At 36.7% G+C, this 19,037-nt stretch overlaps 1 protein-coding gene across 2 annotated transcripts in view; it reads left to right on the plus strand.

Moving 5' to 3' along the window:
• PSME4 (proteasome activator subunit 4) overlaps window positions 1–15,558 on the plus strand; it is a 70,238-nt gene extending 54,680 nt beyond the window's left edge. For both annotated transcript variants that reach the window (XM_054197034.1, XM_054197035.1), the window contains 12 exons: window positions 325–477; window positions 1,251–1,355; window positions 2,145–2,236; window positions 2,622–2,753; window positions 3,361–3,569; window positions 3,867–3,952; window positions 4,873–5,001; window positions 6,078–6,233; window positions 10,493–10,655; window positions 12,011–12,144; window positions 13,138–13,276; window positions 13,955–15,558. In XM_054197034.1, the coding sequence (XP_054053009.1) occupies window positions 325–477; window positions 1,251–1,355; window positions 2,145–2,236; window positions 2,622–2,753; window positions 3,361–3,569; window positions 3,867–3,952; window positions 4,873–5,001; window positions 6,078–6,233; window positions 10,493–10,655; window positions 12,011–12,144; window positions 13,138–13,272 (1,494 nt within the window). In that variant the 3' untranslated portion in view covers window positions 13,273–13,276; window positions 13,955–15,558. The remainder of the gene's footprint in view (window positions 1–324; window positions 478–1,250; window positions 1,356–2,144; window positions 2,237–2,621; window positions 2,754–3,360; window positions 3,570–3,866; window positions 3,953–4,872; window positions 5,002–6,077; window positions 6,234–10,492; window positions 10,656–12,010; window positions 12,145–13,137; window positions 13,277–13,954) is intronic.
• The last annotated feature ends 3,479 nt before the right edge of the window (window positions 15,559–19,037 follow it).

The raw sequence follows: 19,037 nt of genomic DNA on the forward strand, positions 1-19,037 counted from the left end.
AATTGCTTCCTTTTTGGTGATAATTATCAAAGCATGGAAGAGCCATGCACTTCTTGGCTTATACCCCACTGTTGCAAAATGTTAGCTTTTAAAGGTATGCTGCTATGATTAATCCTATTAATCCTCTCTGATTAACTACATAGGGAAACATATTTAGAGTAATATAGAAGTACATAGGACACTTGTATATAATTCTGTTATAAAAGCAAATTAATTTCACTTTCTGCATATTCAGATCTCAAGTGCTTCATGATCTTACGTTCTTACAAAGATAATGGTTTAGACAGATAATTACTGAAGACACTTTCACGTCTTGTTTTACAGGGCCTTTTCAGAAACTTTGATGATGCCTTCTTGCCGGTTCTTCAGCCCCATTTAGAACAACTTGTGGCAGACTCCCATGAAAGCACCCAGAGATGTGTAGCTGAAATTATTGCTGGCTTAATAAGAGGTTCTAAACACTGGACATTTGAGAAGGTGCTGAAGTAGTAATTTTGAGCGATTCGTGGAAGTTAAGGAACAAGTTTGAATTATTAAACAACTTAAACATATGAAGTTGAGGGCTTTTAATATGTCCTATGTCCAAGAAAGGACTGGAGAAAGTTGCAACACTTAGTGCTTCATTGCCAAACTTTGAGCGCAATTTATAGCTTGGTTTGGTGCCTGTATAATACTAGAACTTACTTTTAATCTTGAAGCATTTTACTAAGAACAGTATGCTGGAAAGGAGATAGCAAAGCTGACATAGTTTGTAATTTCCAACTGGAATAAGTGCTTATATCCCCCCTCGGACTATGACATCTTTATTTAGTCTAGACCTAGCTGTCTATATTATCTTTAAATGAATTTCTATACTGAAAAGTAATTCTGGAAGAATCATTTCCTAAATAAAAAAGAAAATTTAAAACCGGGGGGAGGAAGTCCTTGGAACGTACAAGACTGCTGTCCTACCAAAAGCAAAATGTATGCAGTCTCTGATACAATTGTACTTAAGTCACCATGAAAATGGTGCATATGTAGTCCATAGTATTTCAAAACACCTTGTAAACAAAATTTAAATGATTCCTGAAATCTTACCTCTGATAGCATTTATTTACTTTGATAAATAACATAACTATAGTGGCTTCCAGAACCAGTATTATTTTTCCATTATTTGAAAAGATGGAAGGATTTGGGTTCACAGAGGTTAGATAGCAATTTTGTCCTTTGTCAAATAGTCAAATCTTGTCTTTTGCCTTTTTGCTGAGCAGGTGGAAAAACTTTGGAAGCTTCTCTGTCCGTTGCTTCGAACAGCTCTATCCAACATTACAGTGGAAACGTATAATGACTGGGGCACGTGCATAGCAACCTCCTGTGTAAGTACCCCTTTTTTTTAATCTTGTAAAGCTATATCCAGGTGGTCAAGTTTTACAGATAATATGTAAATAAGATCTTTATGAACAGAGGTGTTTACATATATTTTATCAGCTAAAACTGAGAACTCTAAATTTTGTTGTCTTCTGCCCTCTGCAGACAGTTGGATATAATGTTTTAGAAAGGAAATAAAGCCTTACTTTTCTAAGTATTTTAAAAGAGCTGTATAAGGTTAGTGGGTGATACAATGTATATGCTTTCTATGTGTTCAATTTCCTTGTAGTTTTTGAACTCAAGTTACACATTTATTCCTGGTTTAAAAATGTGCAGCTTAGCATCATGCTGTGAAAACGTCTTCTAACATGCAGGAAGATTTCTGTACACTGTGGTGTCTGAGAGGCAGTGTAAATTATAGGCCACAAATATCTTCGATCAGTAATTCTTTGGAATCGGTCAGCAAAATTCAGCATAGTTTTTCAGCCAGAACCCTGGCAATTAATTAGCAAAATTCAGATGTGTTTATTCATCTATGTCAAAAACTAAGCTAAAATTAGTTTTATTCTTATAATTGTATTTACCAAATAATTAAAACTGCATGTAGTTTCATTGTGTTTTTCTCCTATTTAGGTTCATTGTGAAAAGACATTTAACTCTGTACTTGCTTAATAGAATAAACCCAAGAGATGCAAAGAAAATCTCTGTCAAAACTTTCCGTGTTTATACTTTATTTACATTTAAAAAAAAAAACAAACAACAATTTGCTTATATCTCTGATACCCATTTATTTTCAGGAGAGCAGAGATCCTAGGAAACTTCACTGGTTATTTGAATTGCTGTTGGAATCTCCATTGAGTGGTGAAGGAGGATCATTTGTAGATGCATGGTAAAATTAATTTTAACTGTTTTATTGTGGCTGAACAAGGAAGGAAGTAAAGCATGGATAAAATGTATTGAGAGCATATTGTGCCAGCTGGCTTGTTAGAAGCAGGGAATAAAAGCTCTCCTTTCCAATTAGCTTTCCCCACACAATGGCAGTTTCTTCATTATTATTTTGTAATGTAATTAAATGTAGTTAACAGAATGTGAAGGTCTGGAACTGGCATAGCAGCAGTACTGTTGTTTCATTCTGTAATTTTTACCCATCTTTGCATGCAATTCACTCAAAGACACATTGATGCACTGAAAACATTCCAAAACAGGGCTTGGAGGGGACTGGGGAATGGAGGAGCAATTTTGTATGACTAAAGATATGCTGTTCTGATTTCTAGCCGACTTTATGTACTGCAAGGTGGCCTTGCACAACAAGAATGGAGAGTACCAGAGCTGTTGCATAGACTGCTGAAGTACTTGGAACCTAAACTTACCCAGGTTTACAAAAATGTCCGAGAGAGAATAGGAAGGTCAGTGTTTTCTTCTGCAGTTCTTGGGGTATTTTCCGTTCATTTTATTTGTGTAATTGAGTATCTAAATAGTTAACACTGAAGTGGTGACTGCGTATCTGTGTGTGAATACTGGTAATAGAAAGGAGATAAATTATTATTAACATACTTGCTTCAGAAACTTCAGATGACTTCTCTGTTTTTGTCTTTTGTTGTATATGGCCTGTCATGTTTATGTATGATATCTCTGAAGCTCAAAACAAAAGAACAAATCCCAAAAAACCCAAACCAAACACCTTACTGCATCTAATCCTTAATAGGCCGTAAATATCCAGGGAATCCTTTAGAGAGCATTTTAGTTACTTAAGAACTAGTTGCAGATCTGCTGGAAGGAGAGGGGAATTGCAGCTTAGTGGTTGTCTCACCCTGCTTGATTCAGGTATCTACAAAGAGGGTATTTGAAAAACATGTGTTTTTAAATAACTTTGAAGTGAAGATAAGAGCAAATTTTCTAGAAGTATTAAACTTCAAAGTTCAAAAAATTGATCTCGGATCACTTCTAGCTATGTTCTCTGGACAGTAGTCATGCTAACTGTATGTTCTTGCTTGCTTTGTTTGCCTTTTTTAGTGTGTTGACCTACATATTCATGATAGATGTTTCTTTGCCAAATACTACTGCAACTAAATCTCCCCGGGTCCATGAATTTACTACTCGCATACTTGAAAATCTTAAACCCCTCATGGAAGCAGATGAAGAAATTCAGAATCATGTTATGGAAGAGAATGGAGTCGGTGAACAAGATGAGCGAACTCAGGGCATTAAACTCTTGAAAACCAGTGAGTTACTTAATGAGGTTAAGAAATGGGGGGTATTTTAGGACACAGTGATCCAGGTCTGCAAATCATACGGTTGCAGTACACAATTTCACCTCTCAGATCTGTGCTGCAACAAGGTATCTGTTGTTTTAGGGTTGAGGTTTATAAAGTCACCTTTACAGGGTCAAACTACTAGTATAGGTGCACGCTAATATGTGAAAGTCTCCCAGGCAAGTCTTGCAATAAATTTGGTCTGTAACTTGTTTTGGGATTGTTACTATCTTCTTCATCAGTGATCATTTTTCTTTATAAAAACAGTTCTGAAGTGGTTGATGGCAAGTGCAGGACGGTCCTTCTCTACAGCTGTCACAGAGCAACTCCAGCTTTTACCCTTATTTTTCAAGGTATGTGCTTTAATTGCTCCCTTATTAGTCGTGTTTGCTTGAAAAGGTATTCTATACATAAACTGAAGTTATAAGGGACTCTATAAATAAAAAGAAAACCTGTAATGGTAATAAAACCACGCATACCGAAGAGACCCAATTATTTTTTAATGCTTATGTATGTTTACAGCTGGTAATCTAGCCTGGTAGGTGGTTTCCTGACAAGAACGATTTGTAGGTGGATGCCCTGTGAATGTGTAATCTGAGGGGCAAAAGTGTTTAATTCATGAATGAGTATATGTTGTTTCTACCTGATACTTACATTTACTTGTTTTCTTTTGTTCCGTGATTATACAATTCTTTCTAAATGGTGGTGCTTCTCTTGTTTTTCCTGGCACCTCTAATCATTCCGTGCTACCTACATATCTGAAATAATACACATTTGCATGCTCCAAAGCATATGTCTGTCTTTAGTTAAACATCAGTCAATTACCCAACAATAATGTATGTGACTGAAAAATAAAGGTGAAACTGAACTAGAAATACTGATAAAGCTTTCTCTCAGTTTTGGACCTACATCTAAAATACTGCATTAATTGGATTTGATATCAGAATTGCAATAAGGAACCAAGTCTTAACGGCACCCATTTAATCCTACTTAAAAGCTTCAGGCTAGTCATGCTGCTTAGATAAGTAGTATATGGTGCAAGGATCTCTTGATTCTATTCATTTTTATCCACAGCTTATTGCTGAGAATATTTTAATGTTACATTGACTATTTTCCGTCGTTTACCTGATCTTTCAGCATTGTATTGATTGTATTTTCATAGACAACTGTCCTTTGATGAGATTAAACTTTGTTTCAGGATTTTGCTATTAGCAATGCTTATTTAACTAACACTAGCCTTTCCCCCCCACCCCCCTCTTATCTTGTTCCATAGATTGCACCAGTAGAAAATGACAATAGCTATGATGAGCTCAAAAGAGATACTAAGATGTGTTTGTCATTAATGTCTCAGGGTTTGTTGTATCCTCAGCAAGTGCCTTTGGTACTTCAGGTGCTAACACAAGTGAGTATGGTCTAAATAGCTTAAAGCTCTTGTTATCTGATGCGCTCTGTACTTTTTTTTTTTCCCCCCTTAAAGATTATACAATAGTTGTGATTTGAAGAGAATCAAATACTGACTTTTCTTAGAGTTGAAAGAGTTTTCTAATTGTTCTAAAACAGTCTTAGAGACAGTAAATGTATTTTGTCTTATTCCCTACTTCTAAACATTTAAACAACTTGTATCTTGATAAGAAATTGATCGGTATTTTAATAAATTATAATTTGTTTAGTAGTGGATCAATTTAAGCCAAACATGTCTCCTCATGACCATAACAATTCAAAATCCAGTTTCAAAATGAGTCGTCATATAAAGAACTGCCCTTGAATCTCTGCCATTGTAGAGTTTTACAATCTATCAACTGCTGCTGCTTTCTGAAAAACACCACAAATGAAAATGCACTCTTGAATTGAATGGGTCATTCTGTACACAGTTTGTCATGCAAGAAATGCTTTTTTTTTTTTTTCTGTAGTCATTCAAGACTGACCTATAGTACTAAAACTACCCGTTGAAAAACGTTGCTGTAAGCTGCACGCACAGCCAGAATAGTAACTGCAGTGTTGCAGTCCAGGCTGCACTCATGCCTGGTGCTTTCAATAACTTGGACTTCCATAAGCATGTGGAGATGAAAGTAAAGGAACTTCAAAAAACTTTTCTTTCCAAATGCATTGTATAGAATATATGTATATATACATACACTCAAGCAAAACAAAATTTCTGGTTTATTTATATCTGCCTTATGACTTATGTCGGAAATTAATTAAAGGGAGAAACTTGCCCGCTTTGTCTTTTACAGTATTGGGTATCTGTTAAGTAATTAGGTATCTGTTAAATAAAAGTAAGTGTGTTTATAAATTATTGTTTAAATGATAATTGTGTGCATTGGAAACTGAGTGTATGAAACAAAAATATCTGAATAAGGGAAGCTATTTGTAACGGTCCCCAAAATTTTTTTCTTCATTATTGTCATCTTTACATCAGATAGCTGCTTTCCTTCACATTGTTGCTTTCTCATACTTAATATTTATTTTTATTTGTAGACAGCAAGAAGCAATTCTTGGCATGCTAGGTATACCATATTAACCTACCTCCAGACCATGGTGTTCTACAATCTCTTTATCTTTCTCAACAATGAAGAAGCGGTCAATGACATTAGATGGCTGGTTATAAAACTGTTGGAAGATGAACAGCTTGAGGCAAGTAATACCTTTGCTCAAACGCTTTGTTTCACATGACTGGTTTCTTGCCCTTATCAAGTTTATGAGATGCAGCAAGTATTTCTAGCTTAGCATTCTTCCTATTTTGAAAATATAACTAGCTTTATAGGATTTATTTCTTTCATATTCCATTTTTTCTTTTAATACTTGATTCCAGGAAAACAGCTGTTTAGAAAATACTTCATTAGTGATTTTTAAAAGTTCCTACTTCTTCAACAGAATGGAACACTGCTTTGTTTCATTCTTGGTTTAAGTACAGCTGAAATATAATAGTTTGTAAGCATGCTTGTCAGTCTGGCAAGTTTTTGTGTCTGTCTTGAGCTAGCGATACCTCAGGTATACACAAATGGAAGGAGATAACATCCAAAATCTTTGCTGTGGTACATGTGTACTGTCAAAGATCAGTGTACGGATGCACTGCATGCTCTTAGAAGTGCTAGCAGGATCATAACATTGTTCTCAGGGGAAAAAAAAAAAAGGTGCCTGATGTGAATCATTGTCTTGTTTGTCAGGTTTCCAAAAGCTGGGGAGAATCACAGCAGTATTTTATTCCGGATCAATAGCTTACACAACTGAAGGCTTGTATTAAATTATACAAATTTAAGTATGTTTGATCACGTTCAAGCACAGTGAAGAATCTTTAGTGTGAACTCCCAGCCTGTTCCATTTACCTGTGCCATCATTTTCACTGGTCTTGTGGTGTTGGCAAATATCAATGAAGTCCATCCTTTAGGACACTTGGGTGCTTTTTTTCTTTCTAGGAGAAAGATTCTGAAGTGTGATAGCCTTCTGCCCAAACAAAGATCCTGGTTTAGGCCTTCCTGAAGCTACATTTAAAACAATACTTTTACCCAAGATGTGAAGCTTGCTTTTGTAAACAGTGAATTTGGAATAATTTGAATATACAAATTAAAATTTCTGACTTAAAAGGTTTGACATTAAAAGCTCTGTAAGTGCACGTAATACTTAAAGAACAGCACTTAGACTACTTGCCCAACCGTGCCAATTTCAGTCTTCAGATGAGCTCACTCATGTCTCTCATGTCACTATTTGCTTATAGCAAGCTGAAAAGCAACATCTTGCAATGCTAGATAAGTTGTTTCCCGCACCAGTCGTAACGCTTACCTCATAATATCATGTAATTTTGAAAAATGCCTCTTATTCAGTTCAGTACAATTTATCTAGTTATTTTAAATGTACAAAATTATTCTTCTGTACTACAGGGATGCAAATCAAAAACGTTTCAGTGTTCATAACCACTTACGATCGTGTTGTTACCATGGAAGCTTTTCTTTGAAAAGTAATCGTGTTCTTTCTTGATAGTAATTGGCAAGATGCAGTATCTTGCAGAGTAATTCCTATGTACTTTCTTAATGCTGAATTTCTAAGATGAGTGTGCTTTCAGTAGAATCCCTAGCTTTAACTGGTATTTGATGTCTTTACCCTGTGGAACTGACATTTTGGATCTTGGATGTAAAGATACTTTTTTTTGCTTATTTTGATACAAAGGCACCAGCTGAATGATCCTGTTGCTTTAATACACAGTTTACACTTCTAATATTGCTAGGATTCTCAAACTTCCCAGTGTGTTCATTTTTATATTTTTTTTTCATAAAATCATTGCAACAAACCTTGGCAAAGGACAATGCCAGATGACCACACTGCATGCCAAATAGCAATGTGACTGCAATACAAAGTGAACATGGGTCATAGGACAGCCTGGCTTCTATCGATCGCAAATTGCATGCATCCAACTCCAAGCACAGGTCTCTAGAATTGAAGAGAGCTGTACTTAAATGGTATCGTGGGAAACGCTCCTTCTGAAAGTCAGAGGAGTCATGGAGCTGATGGATTACTATGCACGTAAGATCTAATGTGACCCTGCAGCTGATAAATGGGAAAAAGCAAAGTCCTGAAAAATCACGTCTCTGTGTACAGCAGTATAACCACCACTGAATATCACGACTAATTTTCAGGTCATATGGGCAGTTGGAGAGCTGCAGGAGTGATTTGAGTTTGGGAAAGCATGTTTTGCACTAAATAATTCTATTTACTCAGAAATAGTGGAAAAATGAAAATGACTGTATTCAACTTGGAGCGCTGGTTAAAGTGATAGCCTAGTTAATCCGAAAGCATCTTCCTCATGTTTTCCTCAGCTATAATTTGATCTAGGAAGCTATCTGGGTAGGTGCTTTGTATGTTTATATTTTTATAAACCGGTGTACTGAATACACAGCATTCATGTCTTGAGAAACATTTTTCATATTACACTGCAATATTATAGTAATGGGAATATTTTCTCTTTGTGTAAGTAGCCCCTTGCAAGTACTGCACTTAGGTTTTCCTTGTGTTGTTGAGTGTTTTTCTTCTGATATTGATGCAGTTTTGTAGACCTTGGTCAGTTAATTCTGACCAAAAAAAAACACCAAACAAAAAAAAAAAACAAACAAAAAAACCAAACAAATAAAAAAAAAAAAAAAAAACATGCTTGATTGAGAGAGTATTCCTCTGCTGCTACTCTGTAGTTTTTATATTCTGTAGGTCATGTGAGTATGATGATCTGTAAATTTAGTGTCAGATATTGTCATGAATGGTTAACTTGTTAACGTATGATTTTAAAGGCTTTGCTTCTAGGTGCTCCTTGCAGCAAAGCATTCCTTTTGGGTAGATTATTAATTTAAAAATTGAAGTGGTTTTAATACAGTGAATAATGATGTAAACGAGTACAGTTCACTTGAGAGCTTGCTCGCTTTACAGCCAAGTTGCTTTCTATTCCGGGTCTTGGACATCATGTTTCATTTAATAGCTTAGTTCTTAAAAGACTGACAAATTGCTGCTCAACAATATGGGCAGACTTTGCCTTCGTACTTCTTTATGCTGCTAACAAAGTAGATATGTTCGAATGCTGTGTTGCAGAAATCTAAATGAAGTCTTGACTTATTGTTAACTTACTGTGTTTAACTATTGCAACACTTGCAGCTATACTTACTGCTTTGTGGAGGTTCAGAGCATTATGTTCACAAATGTAATGTACTATTATCTGCTGCATTGGATTCAGAGTGTTTGTAGGTGTTTGGACTGATGTTCTGTTTGCAGTTATGTGTAACAGTATGTACTTACCAAAAAAATCTGGTGACTGCAGTCAGTGTTCTACAAGTTGATTTGGCTTTCAAGTTTGTAAATGTTGGAAGGCTTTGTCAGTCTGCAATTATTGAAGGTGGAAGCGAGTCTCAGAACAACTCCAATTTAAATATAGTCTTACAGTTCTATAACTTTATGGTTTGGGGAGATTTGAGTAGATGAGACAAATTAGTAATACTGCTGGGTTATACTTTTAAAAGTAAGTGGTTGAGATGTCTCTACTTTCAATCCACTAACAGTGTGTTGTGGCTGTTCTAAAAGGAATGGAAAAGGAGGTCTGTGTTTTGAATGGTTTGGCAATTAGATGAACACTTAATTTAGTCTTGTTCTTTTGGGTTTCTGTGTTATGGAAGAGAAGAGTATTTTTATTCATGTAGTGAAAAGAATTGATACTCAGGACAACAATGTCAATAGTGCTGGAGTGTTATAGAGCTGAATTGTTAATGATAAACCGCTGAAGTTAGTTGTCGTTGCTTATTAATCCAGCATCTGTTGCATCTTTCAAAGAATTCTTGTGCTACTGGTAGAACAAAACCAGCTTTGTCTCATGAACATACCTTCGACCTTCTCCTGGAAAAGCTCTTCTGCTTTTGTTGATTCTATTGTCCCCACGTACATTTGAGGGGGAAAACTAAGTGCTTTTGAATAAAGTATACATTTTTTTGCTTGGTAAAGCTAACGTTAATATAAAGACTATTACAAATTTTGTAGAGCAGATTGATTATTTGGGGTGGAGCATCTTGTTCTCATTCAAAGTCTATTTCTAAACTTTCTAAAACTAATTAGTCTATGGTATGTATGTCTTGACAACAGAGTTTAATTACATTATTTGCTTGAGTAGTAGGTTACTTTATGACAAATTATGTGAAGGTAGTTCTATATTACAATAAGAATACGTTTTATTAATTTGTAAAGAGCCATACAGTAAACTAGTTACCTATGAAATAACAGGATAATATTTTAAAGGCTTTCTTTTTTGGTGGAGTTTGCTAACTTGGCCTAGCTGATGTGCGTGAAAGGATAGTAATAGCATAAATACCTGCTGCTTGCTGTGCACACTGCGTAGTAATTGTGGTATGTACTGTCTCTGCTCACAGGTGAGAGAAATGGCTGCTACCACACTAAGTGGTCTGCTACAGTGCAATTTTCTCACTATGGACGGGCCCATGCAGACTCATTTTGAACAGCTGTGCAAGATGAGGTTACCAAAGAAACGAAAGCGTGACCTGGGTACAGTGGTGGACACAATACCTTCTGGTGGTAAGAAAATTGCTTCAGAGACTAAAAGCATGCATGTCAATAGCAGGTTAGGAAGATATAAGTATTTTGTGCTACATTTAGATGCTTATTCTACAAGTGCTCCAGGTGGAATAGGATCTGTGCTGTAGTTAAGGAGTATTTAGAAAATTAACATATACCCAGAGAAACCTTAGGCAATTTTTTTTTTCTTCCTAAGCACCTATAAACCATAATGGCAAATTACTTGTCCTTATGTATCTAACTGTCTATTTGTGTGCATGTAATGCAGTTCCTAATCTTTAAGTGCTTCGATAATTTGATTTACAGTGTAAATAAGAATACACTACTACCAAAAAAAGCAAATAATGGTTTTTTTATGATGTATTCCTACATAAACTTATTTATAACTTTTCCATAATTAACACTAAAGAGATTTCTCCCTTTACAGTTTCCATTGTTCACAAGTTGAGAGTGCAGAAGATGTGGGATAGCTATTTCCTCAGTAAATAAACTTCCTTAGCTGCCACAACATAATTTCACTTCGTACCCACTTTACCTTCTGTTTGTTGGCAGTGTGGTTCTTTGATTCTAAAAAAACCCAACATGTGCACGCACACACACACACACACCCAAAAAAACCCCAACAACAACAAAAAAAAAATAGTACACCACACCCCCCCTTAGTTAACCTTAGAAGCGCTGGCTTCCAACCAAACATTTAGTGCATCCGAGTCACATTGATTTGACCCAGAAGGACTGGGTTTCCATATTGTCAAATAGTTCTTGTATTTGAGAAAACATTCTGAACGCAGAAATAGGGAACAGTGGAGATGTAGTTTATGAGCTGTTTACTGAGAAGAGAGAAAGATTTTTTTGAAAGAAGGAAGCTTATTTGAAATGTTTATAGAGTTATGCAGCAGTTGTAGATTAATTTTTTTTTTTTTTACACATTCTTCCATTAGAAATGAAAGCTAGAATTATAGAATGAGTCTGTGATTCTGTGTAAGAAAGCAGAAGCAGTTTGGAAATCCACACACTTGTGTGAATTTATTTGACTATATGGTCTGTAGAATTATCTGATTCTCTGTAGAAGCTAGAGATCTCTACTGTGGCGGGGGTGGTTTTTGGTGGTTTAGGTTTTTTTTGTTTGCTTGGTTTTTTTTGTTTTTTAAATCAGGGTTAACGTTAGTGTCAGTACGCTGTTCTAATTAGATCACCTCTGTTTAATATATAGGCTCTCTTCAGTCGTTCCCATCAGTTAAAAATAGCCTTATTTTCACTGACAACCAGTTTTAAGTTTGGCTGTGTCATTGAGGAATATCTTAGACAGGATAGTTGCACCTTGCCAAATGTAAACTAATATCCTGCAATTGCAGACTTGGTTAAACGCCACGCTGGTGTGCTAGGACTTAGCGCCTGTATTTTGTCAAGTCCATACGATGTACCCACCTGGATGCCACAGCTCTTAATGGATCTCAGTGCCCATCTTAATGATCCTCAGCCTATTGAGGTAAAAATACTTATATAATTTTTCTGTTTAATATAACACATCTAAGATATGCTTTACTCGTTCTTAGTTCCCCTTTCCTAGAAATAAATAGGACACTATTAAGAAAGTTAGTTTCTGCTGCTTTTTATTAAATGGTTTTTAAAATAAGTTTTAAGTCATGTACTGTTTTTAAATATTTTTTGTGGTAGTTCTCTTCCCGCTTTCAAATTTAAAGTATAAACTGAAAGCTACAGGAACAAGATCTGTAATGAGGAAATAGTCTTTTTTTAATTAAAAATGTCACTTTTGTGCATGCCGTTCTAGCAAATATCAAACCAAACCAAACAATCACTCTGAAAGTTTTAAAACAAAGTTTTATAAGCAGCCCTAGAAACAAGTTTTTAGTGAAATAGTTACATTTACGTCTGGTTTTTTGCACTGTCTATTCGATTTTGTTGAGCCTTGCTGTTGAGCTTATGGCTGAAGAATTCCTTAGATTTAACAGACTTTGCTATGGTGTGCTTTACTGAATCAAGAAAATGGACTGATTGGCCTTATCTTTTGATAATTTAATAATAATCTTAATTATTTTAATAACATAAGACAGTTTTCCTCTGATTTGTTTCTTCTATGCACCTTACAAGATTCATGAACTTTCTCATGTTTTGAGACCCAAACCATTGGTTTGGAAATACCCAAGGAAAAGAAAGAGGGGAAAAGCATTTCATTTATATTTTATAAGAATCTATTAATTTTTTTAAGCTCAAAATTGTAGGTCAGAGAATCGTTTTTATAAGAATGTTGGAGTTGTGACACTGGTCAAAAGACTAACCAGAACTGTAAAAATTAAAATACTGGGGAACTGGACTGAATTCCCCAAAGCTATGTTCTAGCCTTTGTAACTGCTCAAACACTGCCTACTCACCAGTTATTTTTGTTGTATTCAACGTTTGTTTTGCCACGGAGCTTAAATCCATGACTGATACATATTAATATCGATTGTCTGCTATGCAGATGACTGTGAAAAAAACACTGTCAAATTTCCGGAGGACTCATCATGACAACTGGCAGGAGCATAAACAGCAGTTCACGGATGACCAGCTACTAGTGCTTACTGACCTCTTGGTTTCACCATGCTATTATGCATAGATAGGTAAGATTATTTCTTTTGACATAAATTGACAGAAACATCTTATGAAATCTACTCTAGCTCTCCAGTCTAGCATGCAGCAGGGGGGAATCCCTAAACCACAGGGAGAATTAAGTCCCTTGCACCTCCAGTGGTCTGTTCACGTTCACATTTATTTTGGTTAAATATTGTCATCTTTTTGTGTGTCCCTATATTACACTCATGTTTTGCTAAGACACTTGCACTTGTTTTCTTGAATATTGATGTTCCTTTTCTCCCATTTTCTGCCAGTTGGCTGCCTTTTAAATGCCTGACAGTTTCACTAAAAGCAACGTACTTGCTGCTTTGTACTTCTGATGCTTCTGAGGACTTTAGTCTACCACCCAGTGCAGTATATTCATCTACATCTCACGATGGGGAATGACAGCTACCAAACTGTTTCCTCTTCCACATTATGGCTCTGCTACCGGGTCTCTTCACACAGGCATGTCCCCAAAGAGTGAATCCGTTCCTGGAGTTTCTCTTTGTTACACTACAAGATTCTGACCTCTATTGTATTATAATGTTTTGTGACAGTATTCCAAGAGAAGTTTTAATTTAGATTTTCATTTTCTTCTGTGGTAATAGCATGAGGCGATTGTCTTGTTTTGAATTTGTGTTTTTTAATTCCTTCTTTCTTTTTTTTTTTTTTTTCTTTTTCAGGTTTCTCCTGGGAACATGAGGATGCGGGAACCTTTCTGCGAAATAAAGGCAACTCAAAGCAATTTATCATGTAGAAAACTTTTTTGTTGGAAATCCTGATGCCTAATCAAAACCACTTTTAAACACAAACAAAAAGACCTGGTTTTATTAAAAAAAGAATTTCACCTCCCCAGGGAGTAGCTGTGGGAGCCCCACAGTCTCCTTGTAACTGCGTTCACAGAGCCTGATCGCGAGTTCACTGCGAGACCCTTGTCACTGGCCTGCATTACACATCAGTCTTGTCTCTGCTTTCTTGCACACAGTGACTTACGCTGCACGTTTCGTATCCGATTTTTCTGACCCATCTTCCCTGCTGTTTCTGACATCAAAGATGCGCAGAACCGGAGAGTGCTGCAAACCAGAATATTGTCATTGAAGCTCTCCAGTTCTGTTGATGCAACTTCTTACTTGGTCAGCATACAATACCAGGAACCTGTCTTTCTCAGAGTTTATTTTTCACTACTTGGATTTCAGTGTCCATCAGGTGACAGGCTCTCTATCATTCAGTCCACCTCAGGGCAGGATTGCCTTTTTGTATCTTCCTTTTCAAAATATAAATAGCTGATCTTCTCTGTGCAGTATAGATGGCAGGACAAAATGTGGGGAGTGAAAGCTCTTATTGCCTCGCTAGGTCTTCAAAGATGTCTTGACCACGTGTGGAATAAAAATCTATGATTATCTGCGTACTTTTAAGGGTGAAAGACTGGGGACGTTTCCACATAATTAGAGCCCACAGATATGAAATTATGGACTATCAAGTGATGGTTGAATTCATAAAATGAAATGTATGCACAGTGTGAAAAAGCGCTGAATGGCTGACTATTTTTAAGAACATATTCTCATAAAGATTGTCACTGTTTGAGCAAGCATATCTTGTTCAAAGATTGTGGAAGCTCTGTATTTTCTTGCCTGCAGCTTTGTTCAGGGACTGATATCTATTGGCTATTTAACAACATGTTTAATATGTGTTACATAGTTGTAAAAGACTGTATAAATTGTAGAGGCATTGCATTGACAAAACATTGTACAGTTTACAATCTTTTACATAACACCATTGTGAGATTAATTTGTAAAGATTCATACTTAGATGTTAATACGGTAGTAGTTCCGGCTTTTGTATCAAATCAAATGCCATTATTAGTTTTTTAAATTATTTTCTTTAACAGAGTATCTCTTCGTGTCTGAAAAGCAGAGGTTTTGTTTTGGTTTTCTTGTATCTCATTATTACTATGTCTCATTCAGATTTTAATGCAACACCTGTGGCCATCTCTAAATGCTGACATCACATATTCTAGTGCGATAAGTTCATAGAACGTGAGGTACACTGAAATAATTCATAAACTGGTGTGTGTTTCAACTTTCATGCAAGCCTACAGGAGCACGGATACATTTAGAGTGATTTACCTGCTGAGTGTGTGACTCATTCCAAACTTCAAAGCACAGCAGTGTTCCTGGTGCAGTATTTAATGAGTGTCAGCACACAGATGTAACCACTGTATAGTGTAGTGCCAAAATTATTTCAATTGTGTACGTAGGTGAAGACCCAATAAATGGACTGTTTGTAACACCTGCATTTTTTTTTAATTTCTAAAGTGGAAATTTCTTATTTTGAGACCGTAACTTAAAGTTGTTTACTGTGCTTTTGAGCTTTTTGTACGAGGCATGTGTTTATTATGGGATTTGGCAGTGAGTTCAGGCAACATTAAGGATTAATTAAAGATGTAGTACTCATGGTTGGGACACTCGGTTTTATACTTACGTAAAAATATCTTGTACCTGGTGAGGCTTGCCAAAAAACCTCTTCACTTTTGAGAAGCACACTTAAAATCGGGTAAACTAGTTTGAAGTGGAGGGGGTTTTGCTGATGGAATTTAAAAAAAAAACAAAACCAACAAACAAAACCCAAACAAAAACCACACACACACTTTAAAAGTAATGGAAAGTATTTGCTGCAGAGGATCATCTTTAAAGTATGTTTTGGCTGATTAACTGATGGAGCAGATATTACATGTGCTGTTTTGCCTACACGAAGGGCAGCTCACTAGGATCCAGCTCTGCTGCTTTTTAGTGTAGTTCTATAGTCAAAGTGTAGCTGGAATTAGTTGCAACGTTGAGGATCCAGTGCTCAGTAGAGAATCATGGAGAGCTATGATAGCAAATAAGTGATATTAATTCACAGTAGCTGTTTATAAATCAGCAATAAATTACTTGATCCAAACAGAGCGCACAGAAAATAGAGTACCTATTCAAAGTACAGTTCTGTAGGATGAAATATATGGTAGTGTGAACAAACTCGTACTAATTGACTTTTTGTGGGTAAAAGATTGTAAGTCTCCTGAGAATGTAGGAACGATTTTGAGTTCTTCATCAAATAACGCATCTCCATTGTTACTTTTATTCCCTAACTTTCCCCAAGCAATATACGTATGTCATGAGTTCTGAGCTTTCCATCACTTTGATGTCCTATGCTGTCTTTTTCCCTAAAGCTTTAGAGATGAAACAGCTGCAGTACCTCAGTCTGGAGAGGGAGACATTTCTAGCATGAGAAGAGAAGAGTTTTTCCCCTTCAACAGTAAGGGGGATGGAAAAAGATCTTGGCAATAGTCTGGTAGCCTTGGTAGCGTTAGTGACCACGTGTCAGTCTGCACAAACAATCTCCGTGACCGCTGCTGTTTGAAGCACCAAAGAACGGCAGTGATGTAAGGCACAATTAATTGATCTCTTGGTTTAGGTGGGTTGGGTTTTTTGCTGAAGTTGCAGTGACATACTCTGTAGGGACTGTCTTGCTCGAGTATCAAGTGAAGTGATCTACCATAGTAGTGGTACGTTCATAGAAGTGAACATCCATAACCAAGTGGACGTGTTTATGCACGTAAAAAAACATGCTGAAATCACAGCGGAAACATAATGCTTATTTTTATAAAAATGTATACGAAAATTATCAAGTAGGCAAATAAGACTTTAACTTGTGCTTTTGGGTGGCACTAGAGACTCGACATTGGTGGATTGTGTTATTAACAAATTGAGCTAATCTGTACATAGATTTTTATTATTTTTTTTTTAAATGGAAAAGGTATGAAGGTCATTATTTCTGGCCCGGTACATTATGACTGTATTCCTTTTACGTCCAGGTATCTGCCCTCTCATCCTTTTTACTTCTTTACCAAGCTGCTGGGAGTCCTGTGCTCGGTACACGTGGGTGATGTCTCCTGTCAGTTTTTCACAGTTAGGCATACCACACTCCCTTCAGTCTTGCACTTTCTTCCACGCTTTCTTCCACGCTTCAGACTTCCTGGAATCCTGCAGCAGAGTCCAGCTTCCTTTTTTTTTCCTGTGCTGTGGAAAATACAATCATCTGGTAAGATGTAAAAGGGGAAAAAGAAACTTACCAGTAGGAAGTTTTGCTGGCCATTGTTCTTGCAGGATTTTAACTTTAACCCTGCTGTGAATTACTAGCTAATTTGTTTTAAATTCTCACTAGCGTTGTGCAGTAACTGGAAGGCAACTTCTGTGGATTTCCCCATCACAAAATACTCACTGTACGCAGTCACACTGCTGCACAGGCTCCGAAAAATGGTATTCCCAATGAGAGGACTTTCACCTGAGCCTGATCTAGACCTCTAGGTTGTCCCCGGGCTAGCGCTAACCGTGCTCCAGGGCGGGTGCTTTGTGGTTGTTATTCCTGAAGAGGTACCTGTACCAGTAGGGCAGCAGTAATTTTCGGAGTTTGCTGCAAGGAATTGGAGGTTTGATTACAGAAGAAAATTAAACTGTGTGGAAGATGAAGAATATTGCTAAGCTGTTTCAAGGCAGTGCACGCAAATTACAAGCAAACTGTAATTGATTTGCACTGAGGGTTTTTTCTCTCTTGGTCAACAGGTGCTTCTCAGAGCTATTAAAAGATATTTAGAAGGGAAAGGCCGTGAGATGAGAGGAAAAAAAGCTTAGTATTCTCTCCCTGGGAAGGAGAGTGACTCTTAGTAAAGCAGTCTTGAATCAAGAGTTCTCTCCGCACAGATAAAAGCTTAGACTGTTGCCTACAAAGATTATTAGCAAAATTATCTTTGATTTCTGATGCGTTAGAGCACAGTGCTTAGAGGAACTGGCTGCATCCTAACAAGGCAGACTTTTTCAAAGGGCGAAAAGGAGAGGGAGCCTTGCTGGCCGTGATCCATAATCTAATTATAGATTAAATTACTTTTTCCACAAAAGGCTCGTAGAAGTTCATCCTACTTTTCCCTGCTTGGGCTCCTAGCACCCTCACTACTGCAGGCATTTATAGAAATTACCTGAGCAGATTTTGCTGCTGGAGATAGAGCCGGACACCCGCTTCCCTTGGGGAATAGTGAGGGGTACTGGGAAACAGGAGAGAGAATAATTTGTAATTGGCATACTTCAGAAAAAAAACAGCAGTAAACCCAATAAATCTATTTTAGCAATAAATGTAGTCAGATCGCGATAAGTCTAGGTAGGAGCCTAGATGAGTTTACCCAGAAAGGCTTCTGTTTAAGAGTGTTAGTGAAAAGCTTTTATTTATTCTCTCCTGGCTTTTATTTCTATTTTTTTGGGTTAATTTCCCCTTTTATTATTCCAGCTTCTTTCCCCTACAACTCTTCTGTTAAAATCATAAGGAACTCTTATTAGGCTGAGATGGGGGCATGTTTCCACAATAAAAAGTAATTTTTAGTTTCTTGTAAATACCTGCAAAACTTGACGCTGCTCTAAAAAACGTCTTGGCACATTTTCTCCTTGTGCATTCGGAACTCATATTTGAGAAGCTTGATAGTACTAGAGTGTGCTGGGGTTTTTTATTCATTAGGCTTAAGAGCGCTGTAAAGAGAGTTAATATCCTAGTACCTTGTGCAAGGTGCTGCAAAAGTTGTTGCTCTTGTGAGTCCTGCTGTGCAAAACTGAGACTGATTTCTTCTATTGTGCTTCTCCCCTGCCCCAAACTTTGAAAATCCTTTTAAAAAGGGGCAGCCTTGTGAGTGCCAAAGGGACTGTGCAGTGTTTTGTGTTCCCATGGAGATCCTTTTTGCCTCTG

The sequence above is a fragment of the Rissa tridactyla genome, chromosome 3 (genome assembly GCF_028500815.1).
Source record: "Rissa tridactyla isolate bRisTri1 chromosome 3, bRisTri1.patW.cur.20221130, whole genome shotgun sequence".
In the NCBI taxonomy this organism is placed as follows: Eukaryota; Metazoa; Chordata; class Aves; order Charadriiformes; family Laridae; genus Rissa; species Rissa tridactyla.